This window comes from Coregonus clupeaformis, chromosome 19 (assembly GCF_020615455.1).
Source record: "Coregonus clupeaformis isolate EN_2021a chromosome 19, ASM2061545v1, whole genome shotgun sequence".
Taxonomy (NCBI): Eukaryota; Metazoa; Chordata; class Actinopteri; order Salmoniformes; family Salmonidae; genus Coregonus; species Coregonus clupeaformis.
Genome location: NC_059210.1, coordinates 57,647,092 through 57,671,430, shown reverse-complemented (window position 1 = coordinate 57,671,430; position 24,339 = coordinate 57,647,092). Strand labels below are relative to the sequence as shown.

The window sequence follows — 24,339 nt, the reverse complement described above, 5'->3', positions numbered from 1 at the left end:
TGTGTGTGTGTGTGCGTGTGGGTGTGTGTGTGTGTGTGTATCTGTGTTTTTGTGTGTGTGCATGTGTCTGTGTGTGTGTGCGTGTGTGTGTGCGTGTGCGTGTGTCTGTGTGTGTGTGTTTGTGTGTCTGTGTGTGTGTGTCTGTCTGTGTGTGTGTGTGTGTGTGTGTGTGTCTGTCTGTCTGTCTGTCTGTCTGTCTGTCTGTCTGTCTGTCTGTCTGTCTGTCTCTGTCTGTCTCTGTCTGTCTCTGTCTGTGTGTGTGTGTGTGTGTGTGTGTGTGTGTGTGTGTGTGTGTACTCTCCATGTTCAGTGATCCTGTTATGAACATGGACGTCCTGAGGAAAATGAACCAGAAGGAGCTTGCTGACACACTGGAGAAAAGTAAGAGCTGTCTGCATCATATTGAATGCTGTTTTATAACAAACATTTAATAGCTGTAGCTAAAGTAGCTGTGTAACTCAATGATATGGTAGCAGCCTTAACACAACACCTAGTGACCTCGTCAAGTAGCAGCAGGGTTGTGTTAGTGAGAGAGAGAGAGAGAGAGAGAGAGAGACAAAACATTAATAATACCATCAATAATACCAATAATAATATAATCAGTCACACCAATGCATTATCGAACAATTTATACATTTATACAGTCAGTTAAGAGAATAAATTATTATAATGTAAAACCTTATAACACTGTCCTACAATACTGCAGGCATTAAAACAGACCTAATATGAATATCCTCAATATCCTTCATTCAGATGAGCTTGCTGTGATTTGCCAACTTAAACTCAAATCTAATCTAAAGAAGAATTTTCAATGTGTATTTGAGGGGATCGCTAAACAAGGAAACCCAACACTTCTCAATAACATCTACACGGAGCTCTACATCACAGAGGGTGGAACAGGAGAGGTCAATAATGAACATGAGCTGAGACAGATTGAGACAACAACCAGGAAACAAGCAAGACCAGAGACTGCAATCAAATGTAACGACATCTTCAAACCCTTAACTGGACAAGACAAACTTATCAGAACTGTGCTGACAAAGGGAGTCGCTGGCATTGGAAAAACAGTCTCTGTGCAGAAGTTCATTCTGGACTGGGCTGAAGGAAAAGCAAATCAGGATGTCCAATTTGTATTTTCATTCCCTTTTCGGGAGCTGAATTTGATGAAAGGGGAAAAACACACTTTGATTGAACTTCTCAATCACTTCTCAATGGAAACCAAAGAATCAAGAATCTCCAACTACGACAAGTACAAAGTTCTGTTCATCTTTGATGGTCTGGATGAGTGCCGACTGCCCCTAGACTTCCAGAAGAACAAGATATGTTGTGACGTCACAAAGTCAACCTCAGTGGATGTTCTGCTGACAAATCTCATCAAGGGAAATCTGCTTCCCTCTGCTCTCTTCTGGATAACTACCCGACCTGCAGCAGCCAATAAGATCCCTTCAGTGTGTGTTGACCAGGTGACAGAGGTACGAGGGTTCAATGACCCACAGAAGGAAGAGTATTTCAGGAAGAGATTCAGTGATGAGGACATGGCCAGCAGAATCATCTCACATATAAAGACATCAAGGAGCCTCCACATCATGTGCCACATTCCAGTCTTCTGTTTGATTTCTGCAATAGTCCTAGAACACATGCTGAAACATAAGAGAGAAGAGATGCCCAAGACTCTGACTGAGATGTACACACACCTTGTGGAGTTTCATACCAAACAGAAGAATGAAAAGTATCTTGGGAAAGAAGAGACAGGTCCACACTGGAATAAAGAGAGCATTCTGTCACTGGGAAAACTGGCTTTTCAACAGCTTGTGAAAGGCAATCTGATTTTCTATGAAGAAGACCTGAAAGAGGCTGGCATTGATGTCAATGAAGCCTCATTGTACTCAGGATTGTGCACACAGCTCTTTAAAGAGGAATGTGGGCTGTACCAGGACAAGGTGTACTGCTTCGTGCATCTGAGCATTCAGGAGTTTCTGGCTGCTGTATATGTGTTCCTTTCATTCATCAACAACAATGAGAATCTAGTTGCCAATCCTCAATCAATGTCCAGAAACTTTTATGCGCTGTTCAGAGGCAAGCCTGAAGTTACTTTCTACAAGAGAGCTGTGGATAAAGCCTTACAAAGTGAGACAGGAAACTTGGACCTTTTCCTCCGCTTCCTTCTGGGCCTCTCACTGGAGTCCAATCAGAAGCACTTACGAGGTCTACTGACAAAGACAGGCAGCTCACAGAGCCATGAAGAAACAGTCAAGTACATCAAGAAGAAAATCAGGGAGAATCCCTCTCCAGAGAGGTGTATCAATCTGTTCCACTGTCTGAATGAACTGAATGACCATTCTCTAGTGGAGGAGATCCAAAGCTACCTGAGCTCAGGAAGTCTCTCAGAAGCCAAACTGTCACCTGCGCAGTGGTCAGCTCTGGTCTTTGTGTTGCTGACTTCAGAAAATGAGCTGGATGTGTTTGACCTGAAGAAATACTCCAGATCAGAGGAAGGTCGTCTGAGGCTGCTGCCAGTGGTCAAATCCTCTAGAGCTGCTCTGTGAGTACATACAATGAAATTGAAGTACTAATCATCAGGAAGAAATATTCAGTTTGGAGAAAAATATATATTATTGAAAAACATATTGAATCAATGCATGTGATTTAGAATTACAATATGACCATACAATTCTAGGAGACGGAAGATGAGTCTATATGTTGTTTAGGAGAATAAACCAAATGCATCTGCCATTGTCCTTCTACACTACTGGTGTTAAATTAACAGTGTGTTTGTGACATCATGATGATCTCTCTGTCAGGCTGTCAGACTGTGGAGTCACAGAGAAAGGCTATGCTTCTCTAGTCTCAACTCTGAAGTCAAACCCCTCACATCTGAGAGAGCTGGATCTGAGTAACAATAACCTGAAGGATTCAGGAGTGAAGCTGCTCTCTGCTGGACTGGGGAATCCCCACTGTAAACTGGAGACTCTGAGGTCATTATTTCTGTAGTTGGTCAACAAGTGATAACTGTTCACCAGATCCACATGTGTTTACCAGGCACACATAGTCCACACCATATGTGTTTGGACAGTGAAGCTAACAGTTTTAAATTTGGCGCTATGCTCCAGCATTTTGGATTTAATATAGAATGTTTCATATTAGGCGACAGTACAGAATCTCACCTTTTATTTGAGGGTATTCATACATATCTGTTTCACCATTTATAAATACATTCTGAATTGTGAATAATGATGATTGAAAAAGTTAAAAAGAAATAAAGATCATACCCCCAAAATGCCAACCTCTCCTGTTATTGGTAATGGTAACATGTTTTGTTGTAGCCTCTGTAACTTTCTCACTAATTATTATTCATCATTCATTCATGATTTTCTTAATCTTGGCATATTTATTAATTTAGTTGTGTTTAGAAACATGTTATCTACTCACTTAGAAATACAATTATTCCAGTCATCATCCACCATTCAGTTATTATTGGGCAAAACATAACCCAAAACACAACCAAAATATACTGCAAATGCATCAATGTCACATCATATAAAACATTTGATCTCAAATCTAAAATGCTGGATTATAGAGCCACATTTAAAATGTTGGCTTCACAGCCAAAATAGATATGGTGTGGACTGTATACTCAATACAATCTAAATCGGATACCCCACTGTCTGTCTTTTGACTGATACTGGTTTTTAAACTGGTCTGGTCAGTCTACTCAAATATTTGTACTATATGTTTTTGTCTCTACAAGCAGTACTTCGATAATTTGTCATTTTTAAAAATGATACATCAATTTATGAATAGATACAGTGGGTTTCATGTCATTGGTATATCTGAAAATATTACCATTGTATTTTTACCACCAAAGAATAGCAGTGTAATTTGAAATGATTTTACCCTTTGCAGCCTGTCATGGTGTCTAGTCACAGAGGAAGGCTGTGCTTATAATATAATTTGCCATTTAGCAGACGCTTTTATCCAAAGCGACTTACAGTCATGCGTGCATACATTCTTTTTTTTTTGTGTGAATGGGTGGTCCCGGGGATTGAACCCACTACCTTGGCATTACAAGCGCTGTGCTCTACCAGCTGATCCAAACATACAGAGGACATTCTCTGGTCTCAGCTCTGAGGTCAAACCCCACACTTTATTTGTGCACGGTAACAGTGTAAACAGGGAAAGCGTAACATTTTAATACAACCTGTCTGTCATTGTATTTCTTCTGTGTTGGCAGACTAACTGGCTGTGAACTCACAGACACATCCTGTGAAGTGTTCGCCTCAGCTCTCAGTTCAAACCCCTCACACCTGAGAGAGCTGGACTTGAGTAACAATGACCTGAAGGATTCAGGAGTGAAGCTGCTCTCTGCTGTACTGGGGAATCCCCACTGTAAACTGGAGACTCTGAGGTCAGTATTCATGTAGTTGGTCAACAAGTGAGAACTGTTCACTAGATCCACGTGTTTACCAGGCACACATAGTCCAAACCATATGTGTTTGGACAGTGAAGCTTACAGTTTTAAATTTGGCGCTATGCTCCAGCATTTTGGATGTAACTGAGTCAGGTTTGTAGGCCTCCTTGCTCGCACACGCGTTTTCAGTTCTGCCCACACATTTTCTGTATGATTGAGGTCAGGGCTTTGTGATGGCCACTCAAATACCTTTACTTTGTTGTCCTTAAGCCATTTTGCCACAACTTTGAAGTATGCTTGGGGTCATTGTCCATTTGGAAGACCCATTTGCGACCAAGCTTTAACTTCCTGACTGATGTCTTGAGATGTTGCTTCAATATATCCACATAATTTTCCTTCCTCATGATGCCATCTATTTTTTGAAGTGCACCAGACCCTCCTGCAGCAAAGCACCCCCACAGCATGATGCTGCATGCTGATGTGCTTCATGTCAGTAGCTGAGTGTAGATGCGGTGTGGAAATCAAGCGCAGGAAACACGGGCGTTCGTGAACAGACTTTAGTAAACAAAAGCAGCACCAAACAGGCGAACAGCCAACCCAACCGGGAGGCAAAATACAAATTACGCACAATAAACACAGTGTGTAAAATGACGATAGCGCACACAGTGCGGACTGTCGAAAAACAACAAAACACGAGAGTAATACGGAGAGCAACAGCTTGACAATAAACAATACCACATAACACCTGGCCCCACACACGAAAACTAAATAGGCAACCAAATCAAACACTAACAAGGGACAGGTGTACAAACAGACAAAACCAAACAAACATGAAACATGGAACGGTGGCAGCTAGTACTCCGGGGACGACGACCGCCGAAGCCTGCCCGAACAAGGAGGAGGAGCAGCCTCGGCCGAAACCGTGACACTTCACTGTTGGGATGGTGTTCTTTGGCTTGCAAGCATCCCCCTTTTTCCTCCAAACATAACGATGGTCATTATGGCCAAACAGTTCTATTTCTGTTTCATCAGACCAGAGGACATTTCTCCAAAATGTACGATCTTTGTCCCCATGTGCAGTTGCAAACCGTAGTCTGGCTTTTTTATGGCGGTTTTGGAGCAGTGGCTTCTTCCTTGCTGAGCGGCCTTTCAGGTTATGTCGATATAGGACTCGCTTTACTGTGGATATAGATCCTTTTGTACCTGTTTCCTCCAGCATCTTCACAAGGTCCTTTGCGGTTGTTCTGGGATTGATTTGCACTTTTCGCACCAAAGTATGTTCATCTCGAGGAGACAGAACACGTCTCCTTCCTGAGCGGTATGACGGCTGCGTGGTCCCATGGTGTTTATACTTGCGTACTATTGTTTGTACAGATGAACGTGGTACCTTCAGGCATTTGGAAATTGCTCCCAAAGATGAACCAGACTTGTGGAGGTCTACCATTTTTTTCTGAGGTCTTGGCTGATTTCTTTTGATTTTCCCATGATGTCAAGCAAAGAGGCACTGAATTTGAAGGTAGGCCTTGAAATACATCCACAGGTACACCTCCAATTGACTCAAAAATGTACATTTTTCTTCTAAAGCCATGACATCATTTTCTGGAATTTTCCAAGCTGTTTAAAGGCACAGTCAACTTAGTGTATGTAAACTTCTGACCCACTGGAATTGTGATACAGTGAATTATAAGTGAAATAATCTGTCTGTAAACAATTGTTGGAAGAATTACTTGTGTCATGCACAAAGTAGATGTCCTAACCGACTTGCCAAAACTATAGTTTGTTAACAAGAAATTTGTGGAGTGGTTGAAAAACAAGTTTTAATGACTCCAACCTAAGTGTGTGTAAACTTCCAACTTCAACTGTATCTGACAATGTGGAAAAAATATACTGGAACTGTATTTTCACCACCAACGAATAACAGTGTAATTTGAAATGATTTTAGAGGAAGACTGTGCTTCTCTGGTCTCAGCTCTGAGGTCCAACCCCACACATTATTTGTGCACGGGAACAGTGTAAACAGGGAAAGCTAAGCGTAACATTTTAATACAACCTGTCTGTCATTGTATTTCTTATGTGTTGGCAGACTTACTGGCTGTAAACTCACAGACACATCCTGTGAAGTGTTAGCCTCAGTTTTCAGTTCAAACCCCTCACACCTGAGAGAGGTGATCTGAGTAACAATGACCTGAAGGATTCAGGAGTGAAGCTTCTCCCTGCTGGACTGGGGGATCCCCACTGTAAACTGGAGACTCTGAGGTCAGTATTCCTGTAGTTGGTCAACAAGTGATAACTGTTCACCAGATCCACATGTGTTTACCAGGCACACATAGTCCACACCATGTGTGTTTGGACAGTGAACAGTTTTAAATTTGGCGCTATGCTCCAGCATTTTGGATTTAATATAGAATGTTTCATATTAGGCGACAGTACAGAATCTCACCTTTTATTTGAGGGTATTCATACATATCTGTTTCACCATTTATAAATAAATTGTGAATTCTGAATAATGATGATTGAAAAAGTTAAAAAGAAATAAAGATCATACCCCTAAAATGCCAACCTCTCCTGTTATTGGTAATAGTAACATGTTTTGTTGTAGCCTCTGTAACTTTCTCACTCATTATTATTCATCATTCATTCATGATTTTCTTAATCATGGCATCATCAGGATATATTCAGTAGTGTTTAGAAACATGATATCTACTCATTTAGAAGGAAAATTACTCCAGTCATCATCCACCATTCAGTTATTATTGGGCAAAACATAACCTAAAACACAACCAAACAAACTGCAAATGCATCAATGTCAACTCATATGAAACATTTGATCTCAAATCTAAAATGCTGGAGTATAGAGCCAAATTTAACATGTTGGCTTCACTGTCAAAATAGATATTGTGAACTGTAGACTAATTACAATCTAAATCAAATACCTCACTGTCTGTTTTTTGACTGATACTGCTTTTTAACCTCTACGGGATCAGTGTCCCATATACGGGACGGTTGAGATAACGTGCACTAAAGTGATTATCATGACTGTTGTAAGTAACAGCAAACTTTCCAGGACATAGGCATATCTTATATGGGCAGAAAGCTTAAATTCTTGTTAATCTAACTGCACTGTCCAATTTACAGTAGCTATTACAGTGAAAAAATACCATGCTATTGTTTGAGGAGAGTGCACAACAACAAAACATTTATCACGGAAAGTGGTTTGATACATTCACTCCTGAAGGTAAATAATGTACTTACATTTAGTAATCTTGCTCTGATTTGTCATCCTAAGGGTCCCAGAGATAAAATGTAGCATAGTCTTGTTTGATAAAATCCATTTTATATTCAAATGTAGGAACTGGGTTCTACAGTTTGAACCCCTGCTGTCTCTGGCTCCACACCCACCCCGACCGGCCATCTAGATCAAATCAAATCAAATCAAATTGTATTTGTCACATACACGTGTTTAGCAGATGTTATAGCGGGTGTGTTGAAATGCTTGTGCTTCTAGCTCCGACAGTGCAGTAATATCTAACAAGTAAAATCTAACAATTTCACAACATATACCTAATACACACAAAACTAGTAAGGAATGGAATTTAAGAAAATATACATATAGGGACAAGCAATGACAGAGCGGCATGGACTAAAATACAGTAGAATATTATAGAATAAGATGCAGTATATACATATGAGATGAGTAGTGCAAGATATGTAAACATTATTAAAGTGACTAGTGTTCCATTTCTTAAAGTGGCCAGTGATTTCAATAGGCAGCAGCAGCCTCTAATGTGTCTGTATGTGGGCAGCAGCCTCTCTGTGCTAGTGATGGCTATTTAACAGTCTGATGTCCTTGAGATAGAAGCTGTTTTTCATTCTCTCGGTCCCAGCTTTGATGCACCTGTACTGACCTTGCCTTCTGGATGATAGCGGGGTGAACAGGCAGTGGTTTGGGTGGTTGATGTCCTTGATGATCTTTTTGGCCTTCCTGTGACATTGGGTGCTGTATGTGTCTTGGAGGGCGGGTGGTTTGCCCCCGATAATGCGTTCGGCAGACCACACCACCCTCTGGAGAGCCCTGCGGTTGTGGGCGGTGCAGTTGCCGTACCAGGTGATGATACAGCCCGACAGGATGCTCTCAATTGTGCATCTGTAAAAGCTTGTGAGGGTTTTAGGTGCCAAGCCAAATTTCTTCAGACTCCTGAGGTTGAAGAGGCTCTGTTGCGCCTTCTTCACCACACTGTCTGCGTGGGTGGACCATTTCAGTTTGTCGGTGATGTGTACGCAAAGGAACTTGAAGCTTTCCACCTTCTCCACTGCGGTCCCGTCGATGTGGATAGGGGGGTGCACCCTCTGCTGTTTCCTGAAGTCCACGATCATCTCCTTTGTTTTGTTGACGTTGAGTGAGAGGTTATTTTCCTGGCAACACACTCCCAGAGCCCTCACCTCCTCCCTGTAGGCGGTCTCGTCATTGTTGGTAATCAAGCCTACTACTGTTGTGTCGTCTGCAAACTTGATGATTGAGTTGGAGGCATGCTTGGCCACGTAGTCATGGGTGAACAGGGAGTACAGGAGGGAGCTGAGCACGCACCCTTGTGGGGCCCCAGTGTTGAGGATCAGCGAAGTGGAGATGTTGTTTCCTACCTTCACCAACTGGGGGCAGCCCGTCAGGAAGTCCAGGACCCAGTTGCACAGGGCGGGGTTCAGACCCAGGGCCTCAAGCTTGATGATGAGCTTGGAGGGTACTATGGTGTTGAATGCTGAGCTATAGTCAATGAACAGCATTCTTACATACAGTGGGGAAAAAAGTATTTAGTCAGCCACCAATTGTGCAAGTTCTCCCACTTAAAAAGATGAGAGAGGCCTGTAATTTTCATCATAGGTACACGTCAACTATGACAGACAAATTGAGAAAAAAAATCCAGAAAATCACATTGTAGGATTTTTAATGAATTTATTAGCAAATTATGGTGGAAAATAAGTATTTGGTCACCTACAAACAAGCAAGATTTCTGTCTCTCACAGACCTGTAACTTCTTCTTTAAGAGGCTCCTCTGTCCTCCACTCGTTACCTGTATTAATGGCACCTGTTTGAACTTGTTATCAGTATAAAAGACACCTGTCCACAACCCCAAACAGTCACACTCCAAACTCCACTATGGCCAAGACCAAAGAGCTGTCAAAGGACACCAGAAACAAAATTGTAGACCTGCACCAGGCTGGGAAGACTGAATCTGCAATAGGTAAGCAGCTTGGTTTGAAGAAATCAACTATGGGAGCAATTATTAGGAAATGGAAGACATACAAGACCACTGATAATCTCCCTCGATCTGGGGCTCCACGCAAGATCTCACCCCGTGGGGTCAAAATGATCACAAGAACGGTGAGCAAAATCCCAGAACCACACGGGGGACCTAGTGAATGACCTGCAGAGAGCTGGGACCAAAGTAACAAAGCCTACCATCAGTAACACACTACGCCGCCAGGGACTCAAATCTTGCAGTGCCAGACGTGTCCCCCTGCTTAAGCCAGTACATGTCCAGGCCCGTCTGAAGTTTGCTATAGTGCATTTGGATGATCCAGAAGAGGATTGGGAGAATGTCATATGGTCAGATGAAACCAAAATATAACTTTTTGGTAAAGACTCAACTCGTCGTGTTTGGAGGACAAAGAATGCTGAGTTGCATCCAAAGAACACCATACCTACTGTGAAGCATGGGGGTGGAAACATCATGCTTTGGGGCTGTTTTTCTGCAAAGGGACCAGGACGACTGATCCATGTAAAGGAAAGAATGAATGGGGCCATGTATCGTGAGATTGAGTGAAAACCTCCTTCCATCAGCAAGGGCATTGAAGATGAAACGTGGCTGGGTCTTTCAGCATGACAATGATCCCAAACACACCGCCCGGGCAACGAAGGAGTGGCTTCGTAAGAAGCATTTCAAGGTCCTGGAGTGGCCTAGCCAGTCTCCAGATCTCAACCCCATAGAAAATCTTTGGAGGGAGTTGAAAGTCTGTGTTGCCCAGCGACAGCCCCAAAACATCACTGCTCTACATTTACATTTACATTTTAGTCATTTAGCAGACGCTCTTATCCAGAGCGACTTACAGGAGCAATTAGGGTTAAGTGCCTTGCTCAAGGGCACATCAACAGATTTTTCACCTAGTCGGCTCGGGGATTAGAACCAGCGACCTTTCGGTTACTGGCACTACGCTCTTAACCACTAAGCTACCTGCCGCCCCTCTAGAGGAGATCTGCATGGAGGAATGGGCCAAAATACCAGCAACAGTGTGTGAAAACCTTGTGAAGACTTACAGAAAACGTTTGACCTGTGTCATTGCCATTAAAGGGTATATAACAAAGTATTGAGACACTTTTGTTATTGACCAAATACTTATTTTCCACCATAATTTGCAAATAAATTCATTAAAAATCCTACAATGTGATTTTCTGGATTTTCTTTCCTCCTTTTGTCTGTCATAGTTGACGTGTACCTATGATGAAAATTACAGGCCTCTCTCATCTTTTTAAGTGGGAGAACTTGCACAATTGGTGGCTGACTAAATACTTTTTTCCCCACTGAAGGTAATCCTCTTGTCCAGATGGGATAGGGCAGTGTGCAGTGTGATGGCGATTGCATCGTCTGTGGATCTATTAGGGCGGTAAGCAAATTGAAGTGGGTCTAGGGTGACAGGTAAGGTGATATGATCCTTGACTAGTCTCTCAAAGCACTTCATGATGACAGAGGTGAGTGCTACAGGGCGATAGTCATTTAGTTCAGTTACCTTTGCTTTCTTGGGTAAAGGAACAATGGTGGCCATCTTGAAGCATGTGGGAACAGCAGACTGGGAAAGGGAGAGATTGAATATGTCCATAAACACACCAGCCAGCTGGTCTGCGCATGCTCTGAGGACACGGCTAGGGATGACGTCTGGGCCGGCAGCCTTGCGGGGGTTAACATGCTTAAATGTCTTAATCACTTCGGCCACGGAGAAGGAGAGGCCACAGTCCTTGGTAGTGGGCCTCGTCAGTGGCACTGTGTTATCCTCAAAGCGGGCGAAGAAGGTGTTTAGCTTGTCTGGACCGAGACGTCGGTGTCGGCGATGTGGCTGGTTTTCCTTTTGTAGTCCGTGATTGTCTGTAGACCCTGCCACATACGTCTCGTGTCTGAGCCGTTGAATTGCGACTCCACTTTGTCTCTATACTGATGTTTTGCCAGTTGAATTGCCTTGCGGAGTGAGTAGCTACACTGTTTGTATTCTGCCATATTCCCAGTCACCTTGCCATGGTTGAATGTGGTGGTTCGCGCTTTCAGATTGGTGCGAATGCTGCCATCTATCCACGGTTTCTGGTTAGGGTAGGTTTGAATAGTCACAGTGGGCACAACATCACCTATACACTTCCTGATAAACTCAGTCACCGGTTCAGTGTATTCGTCTAAATTATTTTCGGAAGCTACCCGGAACATATCCCAGTCCGCGTGATCAAAACAATCTTGAAGCGTGGATTCCGATTGGTCAGACAAGCGTTGAATAGTCCTTAGCATGGGTATTTCCTGTTTGAGTTTCTGCCTATAGGAAGGGAGGAGCAAAGTGGTGGTCAGATTTGCCGGATGGAGGGCGTGGGAGGGCCTTATAACCATCCCGGAAGTTCGAATAGCAATGGTCAAGGATTTTGGCAGCGCGAGTACAACAGTCAATATTTTGATAGAACTTCGGCAGCCTAGTCCTCAAATTTGCTTTGTTAAAATCCCCGGCTACAATAAATGCAGCCTCCGGATATGTGGTTTCCAGTTTGCATAAAGTCCAGTGAAGTTCTTTGAGGGCCGTCGTGGTATCGGCTTGAGGGGGGATATACACGGCTGTGACTTTAACCGAATAAAATTATCTTGGGAGATAATACGGTCGGCATTTGATTGTGAGATATTCTAGGTCGGGTGAACAAAAGGACTCAAGTTCCTGTATGTTACTACAATTACACCATGAGTCATTAATCATGAAACACACACCTCCGCCCTTCTGCTTCCCGGAGAGATATTTATTCCTGTATGCGCGATGAATTGAGAACTCCTCTGGCTGCACCGATTTTGACAGAATATCCCAAGAGAGCCATGTTTCCGTTAAACAAAGTATGTTACAGGCCTTGATGTCTCTCTGGAAAGAAATCCTTGCCCGGAGTTCGTCGATCTTGTTAACCAAAGACTGAACATTAGCAAGTAGTATACTTGGAAGCGGTGGGTGGTGTACCCGCCTCCTAAGTCGAACCAGCAGGCCGCTCCGAGTGCCTCTCCTCCTCCGGCGATGTTTTGGGTCAGCCGCTGGAATGAGTTATGTTGCCCTGGGGAGAGCAAACAAAGGATCTGCTTTGGGAAAGTCGTATTCCTGGTTGTAATGCTGGTGAGTTACTGCCGCTCTGATATCCAATAGTTTTCCCCGGCTGTATGTAATGATACAAAACACTTTCTGAGCTAATAATGTAAAAAATAATACATAAAAAAACAAAATACTGCAAAGTTTCCTAAGAGCTAGTCGCGAGGCTGCCATCTTCGTCGGCGCCAGATGTGTGAAAGTTAGTGTATAAGCTAATGATCCATCATGTATGACATTCCTGGGAGTGTGTAAACTTACATTTTGTATTACCTTATCATTTATGTATGTTCTCTATAGTTATGTACTTGAAAATGTATCAATTGACCAATTCGGCACATTTGGGCAGACTTGATACAAAATAGCGCTAGCTGTGCTAGCTGTGCCACTAGAGATCCTGGTTCAAATCCAGGCTCTGTCGTAGCCGTCCGCCACCGGGAGACCCGTGTAGGGGAGGGAATGGCCGGCAGTGATGTAGCTCAGTTGGTAGAGCATGGCGTTTGCAACGCCAGGGTTGTGGGTTCAATTCCCACGGGGGGCCAGTATGAAAAAAGTAAAATAATGTATGCACTCACTAACTGTAAGTCGCTCTGGATAAGAGTGTCTGCTAAATGACTAAAATGTAAGGTAAATGTAGTCCAGTATTGCAATGCTTCACTGGATAAATCTGAAATGTTACACACTGCTGCCCTCTAGTGGCCAGAATCTAAATTGTGCCTAAACTGCAATATTATGTTGTGGCCTTTCTCTTGCATTTCAAAGATGATGGATTACAAAAAAATATATAAAAAAACGCATGTCTAATGTGTTATATTGTCCTACATTAATTTCACATTTCCACAAAATTCAAAGTGTTTCCTTTCAAATGGTATAAAGAATATGCATATCCTTGCTTCAGGTCCTGAGCTACAGGCAGTTAGATTTGGGTATGTCATTTTAGGCCAAAATTGGAAAAAAAAGGGTCCGATACTTAAGAGGTTAAACTGGTCTGGTCAGTCTACTCAAATATTTGTGCTTTACATTTTTCTCTCTACAAGCAATACTTTTATAATTTGTCCTTTTTAATAATGATAAGTCCATTTATGAATATATATGGCAGGTTTCAGCACACTGATATATCTGAAAATGCGGAAAAAATATACTGCGGGTGTAATTTGAAATTATTTTACTCTTTGCAGGCTGTCAGGCTGTCTAGTCACAGAGGAAGGCTGTGCTTCTCTGGTCTCAGCTCTGAGGTCAAACCCCTCACACCTGAGAGAGCTGGATCTGAGTAACAATGACCTGAAGGATTCAGGAGTGAAGCTGCTCTCTGCTGGACTGGGGAATCCCCACTGTAAACTGGAGACTCTGAGGCCAGTATTCTTGTAGTTGGTCAACAAGTGATAACTGTTCACCAGATCCACATGTGTTTACCAGGCACACATAGTCCACAGCATGTGTTTGAACAGTGAAGCTTACAGTTTTGAGATTTGAGAGATTTGAGATTGTTTCATATTAGGCGACAGTTCAGAATGTCACCTTTTATTTGAGGGTAATGGTGAGAGGTTAGCATGTTTTGTTGTAGCCTCTGTAACTTTCTCACTCATTATTATTCATGATTCATTCTTGATCTTTCTCAATCATGGCACCATCAGGATTAATTTAGTTGTGTTTAGAAACATGTTATCTACTCACTTAGAAAGAAAATGACTCCAGTCATCATCCACCGTTCAGTTAGTATTGTGCAAAACATAACCCAAAACACAACCAAAACAAACTGCAAATGCATCAATTTCACCTCATATGAAACATTTGATCTCAAGTTGAAAATATTGGATTATAGAGCCACATTTAAAATGTTGGCTTCACTGTCAAAATAGTTATGGTGTGGACTGTATACTCAATACAATCTAAATCTGATACCTCACTGTCTGTCTTTTGAAAAGCACTGATACTGCTTTTTAAACTGGTCTGGTCAGTCTACTCAAATATTTGTACTATATATTTTTCTCTCTACAAGCAATACTTTGATAATTTGTCATTTTTAATCATATGATAAATCCATTTATGAATATATATATGGCAGGTTTCAGCACACTGATATATCTGAAAATGTGCCACTATTTTCACCACCAAAGAATAGCAGTGTGGTTTTAAAATGATCTTACTTTTTGCAGGCTGTCAGGCTGTCTAGTCACAGAGGAAGGCTGTGCTTCTCTGGTCTCAGCTCTGAGGTCAAACCCCTCACACCTGAGAGAGCTGGATCTGAGTAACAATGACCTGAAGGATTCAGGAGTGAAGCTGCTCTCTGATGGACTGGGGAATCCTCACTGTAAACTGGAGACTCTGAGGTCAGTATTCCTGTAGTTGGTCAACAAGTGATAACTGTTCACCAGATCCACATGTGTTTACCAGGCACACATAGTCCACACCATATGTGTTTGGACAATGAAGCTTACAGTTTTAAATTTGGCGCTATGCTCCAGCATTTTTGATTGGAGATTGTTTCATATTAGGCTACAGTACATAATGTCACCTATTATTTGAGGGTATTTTCATACATATCTGTTTTACCGTTTAGAAATGAAAGTACTTCATATATCTAGTTCTCCCATTTGAAGAGCTCATACTTATTAGGACAAATTCACTTATAGTGTATTAAAGTAGTCAAAAGTTTAGTATTTGGTCCCATATTCCTTGCCTATAGTGATTACATCAAGCTTGTGAATCTACAAACTTGTTGTTTGCATTTGCAGTTTGTTTTGGTTGTGTTTTAGATGAAGTTTTTCCCAATAGTAACTGAATGGTGAATAATGTCCTGCTTCATTTTGGAGTCGCTTTACTTGTATTGTAAGTAAGAATAGAATATGTTTCTGAACACTTCTACATTCATTTGGATGCTACCATGATTATGAATAATCATGAATGAATCGTGAATGATGATGAATGAGAACGTTACAGAGGCACAAGGATCATACCCCCTCTGTTATTGGTAATGGTGAGAGGTTAGCATGTTTTGTTGTAGCCTCTAACTTTCTCACTCATTATTATTCATGATTCATTCATGATTTTTTATTAATCGTTGCATCATTAGGATTCATTTAATGTTTTTTAGAAACATGTTATCTGCTCACTTAGACAGAAGATGAATCCAGTCATCATCCACCATTCAGTTACTATTGGGCAAAACATAACCCAAAACACAACCAAAACAAGGTTGATGTAGTCATTATGAGCAACATGGGACCAAATACTAAAAGTTGACTATTTTAATGCATAATAAGTGAATTGGTCAGAATACAGACTACATACATGAAGTGCTTTAATTGTTTTAAACGGTGAAACAGATATGTATGAAAATACCCTAAAATAAAAGGTGACATTATATTCTGTCACCTCATATGATCTCAAATCCAAAATGCTGGAATATAGAGCCACATTTAAAATGTTAGCTTCACTGTCAAAATAGATATGGTGTGGACTGTATACTCAATACAATCGAAATCTGATACCCCACTGTCTGTCTTTTGACTGATACTGCTTTTTGAACTGGTCTGGTCAGTCTACTCAAATATTTGTACTATATATTTTTCTCTCTACAAGCAGTACTTTGATAATTTGTCATTTTTAATAATGATACATACATTTATGAATAGATATGGCAGGTTTCAGGACACTGATATAACTGAAAATGTGTTTAAAAAATATTGCCACTATTTTCACCACCAAAGAATAGCAGTGTGATTTTAATATGATTTTACTCTTTGCAGGCTGTCATGGTGTCTAGTCAAAGAGGAAGGCTGTGCTTCTCTGGTCTCAGCTCTGAGGTCAAACCCATCACACCTGAGAGAGCTGGACCTGAGCTACAATCACCCAGGAGACTCAGGAGTCAGACTGCTCTCTGCTGGACTGGATGATCCACACTGCAGACTGGAGAAACTCAAGTATGTAGAGGGTTTACGTCAATGTTCATATCAGACATGTTTGAGTTATCAGGCTAGTTTTGACAAACATTCTTATCACCCCTTAGACAAAGTTATATGTGTGTGTGTGCGTGTGTGAGTTCACGTGTATCACTCAATGACTGTCTGTTCTTCTGCTTACCGCTACAGTGTGGAACATGGTGGAGAGTACACAATGAAACCTGGACTTAGAAAATGTGAGTGTTGACTGCTGTGAAGAATATGACTGAGAATAAGTCTTAATTCAAGTGAAGTCAAAGTCAAAGACCACTATCATTACTTACTTGGTCATATTAAATATAAGCTGTAGTTTTACAGAAGGAGAAATCAGGGACATCAAAGTTTAGAACGAGTTGCTTTGACAATGTGTGTGTCTGTGTATGTGTGTGGCATGTTCGTGTTACATAAGAAATGTGAGTGTGTGTGTTCATGCATACAGGTGTGAGTGTGTGTGTGTGTGTGTGTGTGTGTGTGTAATTAATGGGAATAAGTGTGTTTTATATTACCATACAGTATCACATATGATAATTCAACAAGTTTCAAGTTACCTTAACTTCTCCTTTAGATACCTAGAAACATCTTCATTAAATGAATTAGTGAAAAGTGAGTTAACATTCTAATGTGAATGATGATGATTTTTAATATTGTGTCTGGTTTCCTCCATCAGATGCCTGTGATCTCACACTGGACCCAAACACAGCAAACAGACACCTCTCTCTGTCTCAGGAGAAGAGAAAGGTGACACGTAGGACAGAGGAGCAGCCATATCCTGATCAACCAGAGAGATTTAAAGTCTGGGAGCAGGTGCTGTGTAGAGAGGGTCTGACTGGGCGCTGTTACTGGGAGGTAGAGTGGAATGGAGAGGCTGTTGTAGGAGTGACATATAATGGAATCAGGAGGAGAGGAAAGGGTAAGGACTGTGGGCTTGGATACAATGACAAGTCCTGGAGTCTGTTCTGCTCTGACAAAAGTTACTATGCCAGGCACAATAAAAATGTCACTACCATAGACGTCTCCTCCTCCAGCTCCCACAGAGTAGGAGTGTATCTGGACTGGCCAGCCGGCACTCTGTCCTTCTACAGAGTCTCCTCTGACACACTGACCCACCTGTACACATTCCACACCACATTCACTGAGCCCCTCTATCCAGGGTTTAGGTTTTGGTATGATGACCCCTCAGTGTCCCTGTGTCAGGTGGTCCCTGTGTCAAACACAACATGATGTTTCACTCTAATCATGTGTTTTATGTTTGATCAGAATATGATATTTAAATACATGGAGTAACACACAGACACACCAGTTTGGGCCAGTTTATTCCTGTAAATAATAACCATGGTAACTCTGTGTATGTCTCCTTCCGTGATCCTGCACCCTGTGAGAACGGTTCAGATGCACCACACACACACACACTGGACACACACACTGGACACACACACTGGACACACACTCACACACACACACACACACACACACACACACACTGGACACACACACACACACACTGGAAACATACACACACTGGACACACACACACACACACACACTGGACACACACAAACACACACTGGACACACACACACACACAGGACACACACTCACACACACACTGGAAACACACAAACACACACACACACACACACACAGACACACACACACACACACACACACACACTGGACACACACACACACACTGGAGACAGATTCACACATACTGGACACACAGACACACACACACACACACACACACACACACACACACACACACACACACACACACACACACACACACATTCACACACACTGGACACACACACAAACACACACTCTCCAGTGTGTGTGTGTCTAGTGTGTTTGTGTGTCCAGTGTGTGTGTGTGTGTGTGTGTGTGTGTGTCTGTGTGTCCAGTGTGTCTGTGTGTCCAGTGTGTGTGTGTCCAGTGTGTGTGTGTGTGTGTGTGTCAAATGAAATGAAATCAAATGTTATTTGTCACGTGCGCCAAATACAACAGGTGTAGACCTTACCGTGAAATGCTTACTTACAAGCCCTTAACCAACAATGCAGTTCAAGACAGAGTTAAGAAAATATTTACCAAATAATAAATAGTAACACAATAAAATAACAATAATGAGGCTATATACAGGGGGTACCGGTACCGAGTCAATGTCCGGGGGTACAGGTTAGTCGAGGTAACGTACATGTAGATAGGGGTAAAGTGACTATGCATAGATAATAAACAGCGAGTAGCAACAGTGTAAAAACAAATGGGGGGGGGGGGGGGGGTCAATGTAAATAGTCTGGGTGGCCATATGAATGTCCAACAGAGCTGTTGCCAGAGAATTGAATGTTCATTTCTCTAAGCCGCCTTGAACGTTGTTTTAAAGAATTTGGCAGTACATCCAACCAGACAAAAACCGCAGACCACGTGTATGGTGTCATGTGGGCGGGGGATTGCTGGTGTCAACGTTGTGAACAGTAAGTCTGAATCTACAGGAACTATTCTGTCTGGAAGAAGTCAGACAGAACAGGTAATAAGACGTATGTGGATATTGTGGAGATACTTAAAGGACATTTTTCACCTGAACCACTAGTTAATGCTGAAAGGTTCAGGTTACACAGGAGAAGAGGGAGAATCTGTTACAATGTTTGCTGCTGCATTAAAGAAACTATCAGAACACTGAGTTTAATGCTGTTCTAAATGACATCATTAGAGACAGACTAGTATGTTGGCTACGGAGTGAAGCTACACAAAAGAGACTGTTGACTGAAAGTAATCTGACCTTGGTAAAGGACATTGAAATCAGTGTGTCCATGGAACTAGCTGCTAAAGAGGCTCACCAGTTGAGTTCATCAGGAACTTAGTGGGTTCATCTAACAATCCTAATCACCAGTTGATACATTTGAATCTCATACACAGGATATACCTTCCACCTAGAAAACATCATTTAATACAAATCATAACCTCTCCTCTGTGTGATCTATGTAATCAAGGTGCCGTTTGGCTCCTTTATGCATATACATACAGTGGGGAGAACAAGTATCTGATACACTGCTGATTTTGCAGGTTTTCCTACTTACAAAGCATGTAGAGGTCTGTAATTTTATCATAGGTACACTTCAACTGCGAGAGACGGAATCTAAAACAAAAATCCATAAAATCACATTGTATGATTTTTAAGTAATTAATTGGCATTTTATTGCATGACATAAGTATTTGATCACCTACCAACCAGTAAGAATTCCGGCTCTCACAGACCTGTTAGTTTTTCTTTAAGAAGCCCTCCTGTTCTCCATTCATTACCTGTATTAACTGCACCTGTTTGAACTCGTTACCTGTATAAAAGATACCTGTCCACACACTCAATCAAACAGACTCCAACCTCTCCACAATGGCCAAGACCAGAGAGCTGTGTAAGGACATCAGGGATAAAATTGTAGACCTGCACAAGGCTGGGATGGGCTACAGGACAATAGGCACGCAGCTTGGTGAGAAGGCAACAACTGTTGGCGCAATTATTAGAAAATGGAAGAAGTTCAAGATGACGGTCAATCACCCTCGGTCTGGGGCTCCATGCAAGATCTCACCTCGTGGGGCATCAATGATCATGAGGAAGGTGAGGGATCAGCCCAGAACTACACGGCAGGACCTGGTCAATGACCTGAAGAGAGCTGGGACCACAGTCTCAAAGAAAACCATTAGTAACACACTACACCGTTATGGATTAAAATCCTGCAGCGCACGCAAGGTCCCCCTGCTCAAGCCAGCGCATGTCCAGGCCCGTCTGAAGTTTGCCAATGACCATCTGGATGATCCAGAGGAGGAATGGGAGAAGGTCATGTGGTCTGATAAGACAAAAATAGAGCTTTTTGGTCTAAACTCAACCCCAAGAACACCATCCCAACCGTGAAGCATGGAGGTGGAAACATCATTCTTTGGGGATGCTTTTCTGCAAAGGGGACAGGACGACTGTACCGTATTGAGGGAAGGATGGATGGGGCCATGTATCGCGAGATCTTGGCCAACAACCTCCTTCCCTCAGTAAGAGCATTGAAGATGGGTCGTAGCTGGGTCTTCCAGCATGACAACGACCCGAAACACACAGCCAGGGCAACTAAGGAGTGGCTCCGTAAGAAGCATCTCAAGGTCTAAATACTTATTTCCCTCATTAAAATGCAAATCAATTTATAACATTTTTGACATGCGTTTTTCTGGATTTTTTTGTTGTTATTCTGTCTCTCACTGTTCAAATAAACCTACCATTAAAATTATAGACTGATCATGTCTTTGTCAGTGGGCAAACGTACAAAATCAGCAGGGGATCAAATACTTTTTTCCCTCACCTTATGTGTATGTATGTACAGTTTAAGTCGGAGGTTTACATACTCGTTAGCCAAATACATTTAAACTCAGTTTTTCACAATTCCTGACATTTAATCCTAGTAAAAATTCCCTTTCTTAGGTCAGTTAGGATCACCACTTTATTTTAAGAATGTGAAATGTCAGAATAATAGTAGAGAGAATTATTTATTTTCTGCATTTCTTTCTTTCATCACATTCCCCAGTGGGTCAGAAGTTTACACTCAATTAGTATTTGGTAGCATTGCCTTTAAATTGTTTAACTTGGGTCAAACGTTTCGGGTAGCCTTCCACAAGCTTCCCACAATAAGTTGGGAGAATTTTGGCCCATTCCTCCTGACAGAGCTGGTGTAAGTGAGTCAGGTTTGTGGTCTGGGCTTTGTGATGGCCACTCAAATACCTTTACTTTGTTGTCCTTAAGCCATTTTGCCACAACTTTGGAAGTATGCTTGGGGTCATTGTCCATTTGGAAGACCCATTTGCGACCAAGCTTTAACTTCCTGACTGATATCTTGAGATGTTGCTTCAGTAGTTCCACATAATTTTTCTTCCTCATGATGCCATCTATTTTGTGAAGTGCACCAGTCCCTCCTGCAGCAAAGCACCCCCACAGCATGATGCTGCCACCCCCGTGCTTCACGGTTGGGATGGTGTTCTTTGGCTTGCAAGTTTACCCCTTTTACCTCCAAACATAACGATGATCATTATGGCCAAACAGTTATATTTTTGTTTAATTAGACCAGAGGACATTTCTCCAAAAAGTACGATCTTTGTCCCCATGTGCATTGCAAACCGTAGCCTGGCTTTTTTATGGCGGTTTTGGAGCAGTGGCTTCTTCCTTGCTGAGCGGCCTTTCAGGTTGTGTCGATATAGGACTCGTTTTACTATGGATATAGATATTTTGTACCTGTTTCCTTCAGCATCTTGACAAGGTCCTTTGCTGTTGTTCTGGGATTGATTTGCACTTTTCGCACCAAAGTACGTTCATCTCTAGGAGACAGAATGCGTCTCCTTCCTGAGCGGTATGACGGCTAAGTGGTCCCATGGTGTTTATACTTGCGTACTATTGTTTGTACAGATGAACGTGGTACCTTCAGGCGTTTGGAAATTGCTCCCAAGGATGAACCAGACAATTTTTCTGAGGTCTTGGCTGATTTCTTTTGATTTTCCCATGATGTCAAGCAAAGAGGCACTGAGTTTGAAGGTAGGCCTTGAAATACATCCACAGGTACACCTCCAATTGACTCAAATGATGTAAATTAGCCTATCAAAAGTTTTTAAAGCCATGACATAATTTTCTGGAATTTACCAAGCTGTTTAAAGGCACAGTGAACTTAGTGACCAACTGGAATTGTGATACAGTGAAATATAAATCAAATAATCTGTCTGTAAACAATTGTTGGAAAAATTACTGATGCACAAAGTAGATGTCCTAACCGACTTGCCAAAACTATAGTTTGTTAACAAGAAATGTGTGGAGTGTTTGAAAAACAAGTTTTAATGACTCCAACCTAAGTGTATGTAAACTTCTGACTTCAACTGTATACGTGTTTATTTTAGGCTTCGTCCTCGTCGTTGTTCATGACATACCTTGTGTTGGGTGGAGAAAATAAAACCCCTATTACGTATTCCTGCGCCTGTCTTCAAATCCTTATACAACATGACAAGAATAAGTTCATTAGAGTTACCAGCCTCAGAAATTGCAGCCCAAATAAATGCTTCACAGAGTTCAAGTAACAGACACATCTCAACATCAACTGTTCAGAGGGGACTGTGTGAATCAGGCCTTAATGGTCGTATTGCTGCAAAGAAACCACTATTAAAGGATACCAATAAGAAGATGAGACATGCTTGGGTCAAGAAACACGAGCAATGGCCATTAGACCGGTGGAAATTTGATCTTTGGTCTGGAGTCCAAATTGAAGATTTTTGGTTCCAACCGCCATGTCTTTGTGAGACGCGGTGTGGGTGAATGGATGATCTCTGCATGTGTATTATCCACTGTAAAGCATGGAGGAGGTGGTGTTATGGTGTGGGGGTGCTTTGCTGGTGACACTGTCTGTGATTTATTTGGAATTCAAGGCACACTTAACCAGCATAGCTACCACAGCATTCTGCAGCGATACGCCATCCCATCTGGTTTGGGCTTAGTGGGACTATCATTCGTTTTTCAACAGAACAATGACCCAACACACCTCCAGGTTGTGTAAGGGCTATTTGACCAAGAAGGAGAGTGATGGAGTGCTGCATTAGATGACCTGGTCTCCACAATCCCCCGACCTCAACCCGATTGAGATGGTTTGGGATGAGTCGAACGGCATAGTGAAGGAAAAGCAGCCAACAAGTGCTCAGCATATGTGGGAACTCCTTCAAGACTGTTGGAAAAGCATTCCAGGTGAAGCTGGTTGAGAGAATGCCAAGAGCGTGCCAAGCTGTCATCAAGGCAAAGGGTGGCTATTTGAAGAATCTCACATTTTGATTTGTTTAACACTTTTGGGTTACTACATGATTCCATATGTGTTATTTCATAGTTATGATGTCTTCACTATTATTATACAATGTAAAGAATAGTAAAAATAAAGTAAAACCCTTGAATGAGTAGGTGTGTCCAAACTTTTGACTGGTACCTTATATACTGTATATTATATATACATCACAGGCGACTCATAATAAGACTAAGCAATTAGCCTATTCAATAGCAATTAGCATTTTACATTAATTATCTTTATATGACTGCATAAGATCAATAGCAATATGCAAGGACACTATAGTTAAACCATGTGCAATCGAGTATTGTGCATTTGTCCTTTCATTGTGTTCCTGGACCATTTGCAGCTCCAGGTGTCAGAGAGCAGAGAAATTAGTGCCAAGCCTACATCACCATCATCACCATCACCATCATCATCATCACCATCACCATCACCATCACCATCACCATCCCCACCATCACCATCACCATCACCATCACCAATACCATAATCATCATCCCACCTTGAATAAAAGTATAGGAACAGTCTCTTTATGTTCCTGGATTAGAGGGCATTGATCCACTTTTTACATTTTCAGGAAGATCCATGGACCAGTCACTGTTCATAGACAGACAGCTGGGTACTGGAGACTGATCTCTGAGTCTGGTTGGAGCATCAGGAATTATCAAGTGGATTTCCACAATGCATGTTTAGTTATTAAACCCCATAGTATTTCATACAGTAATGATGATCAGTAGTATGAGAAAGCACCCTGGATCATTATTAAACACCATAGTATTTCATACAG

At 41.9% G+C, this 24,339-nt stretch overlaps 1 protein-coding gene across 1 annotated transcript; it reads left to right on the top strand.

Moving 5' to 3' along the window:
- Positions 1-554: 554 nt before the first annotated feature.
- LOC121551579 (NLR family CARD domain-containing protein 3-like) lies at positions 555-18,004 on the top strand. The gene is made up of 5 exons (XM_045205054.1): positions 555-2,542; positions 14,926-15,099; positions 16,519-16,692; positions 16,861-16,907; positions 17,378-18,004. Exons 1-5 carry the CDS (start codon positions 726-728, stop codon positions 17,929-17,931), a joined length of 2,766 nt encoding a protein of 921 aa, XP_045060989.1. The 5' UTR covers positions 555-725; the 3' UTR covers positions 17,932-18,004.
- The last annotated feature ends 6,335 nt before the right edge of the window (positions 18,005-24,339 follow it).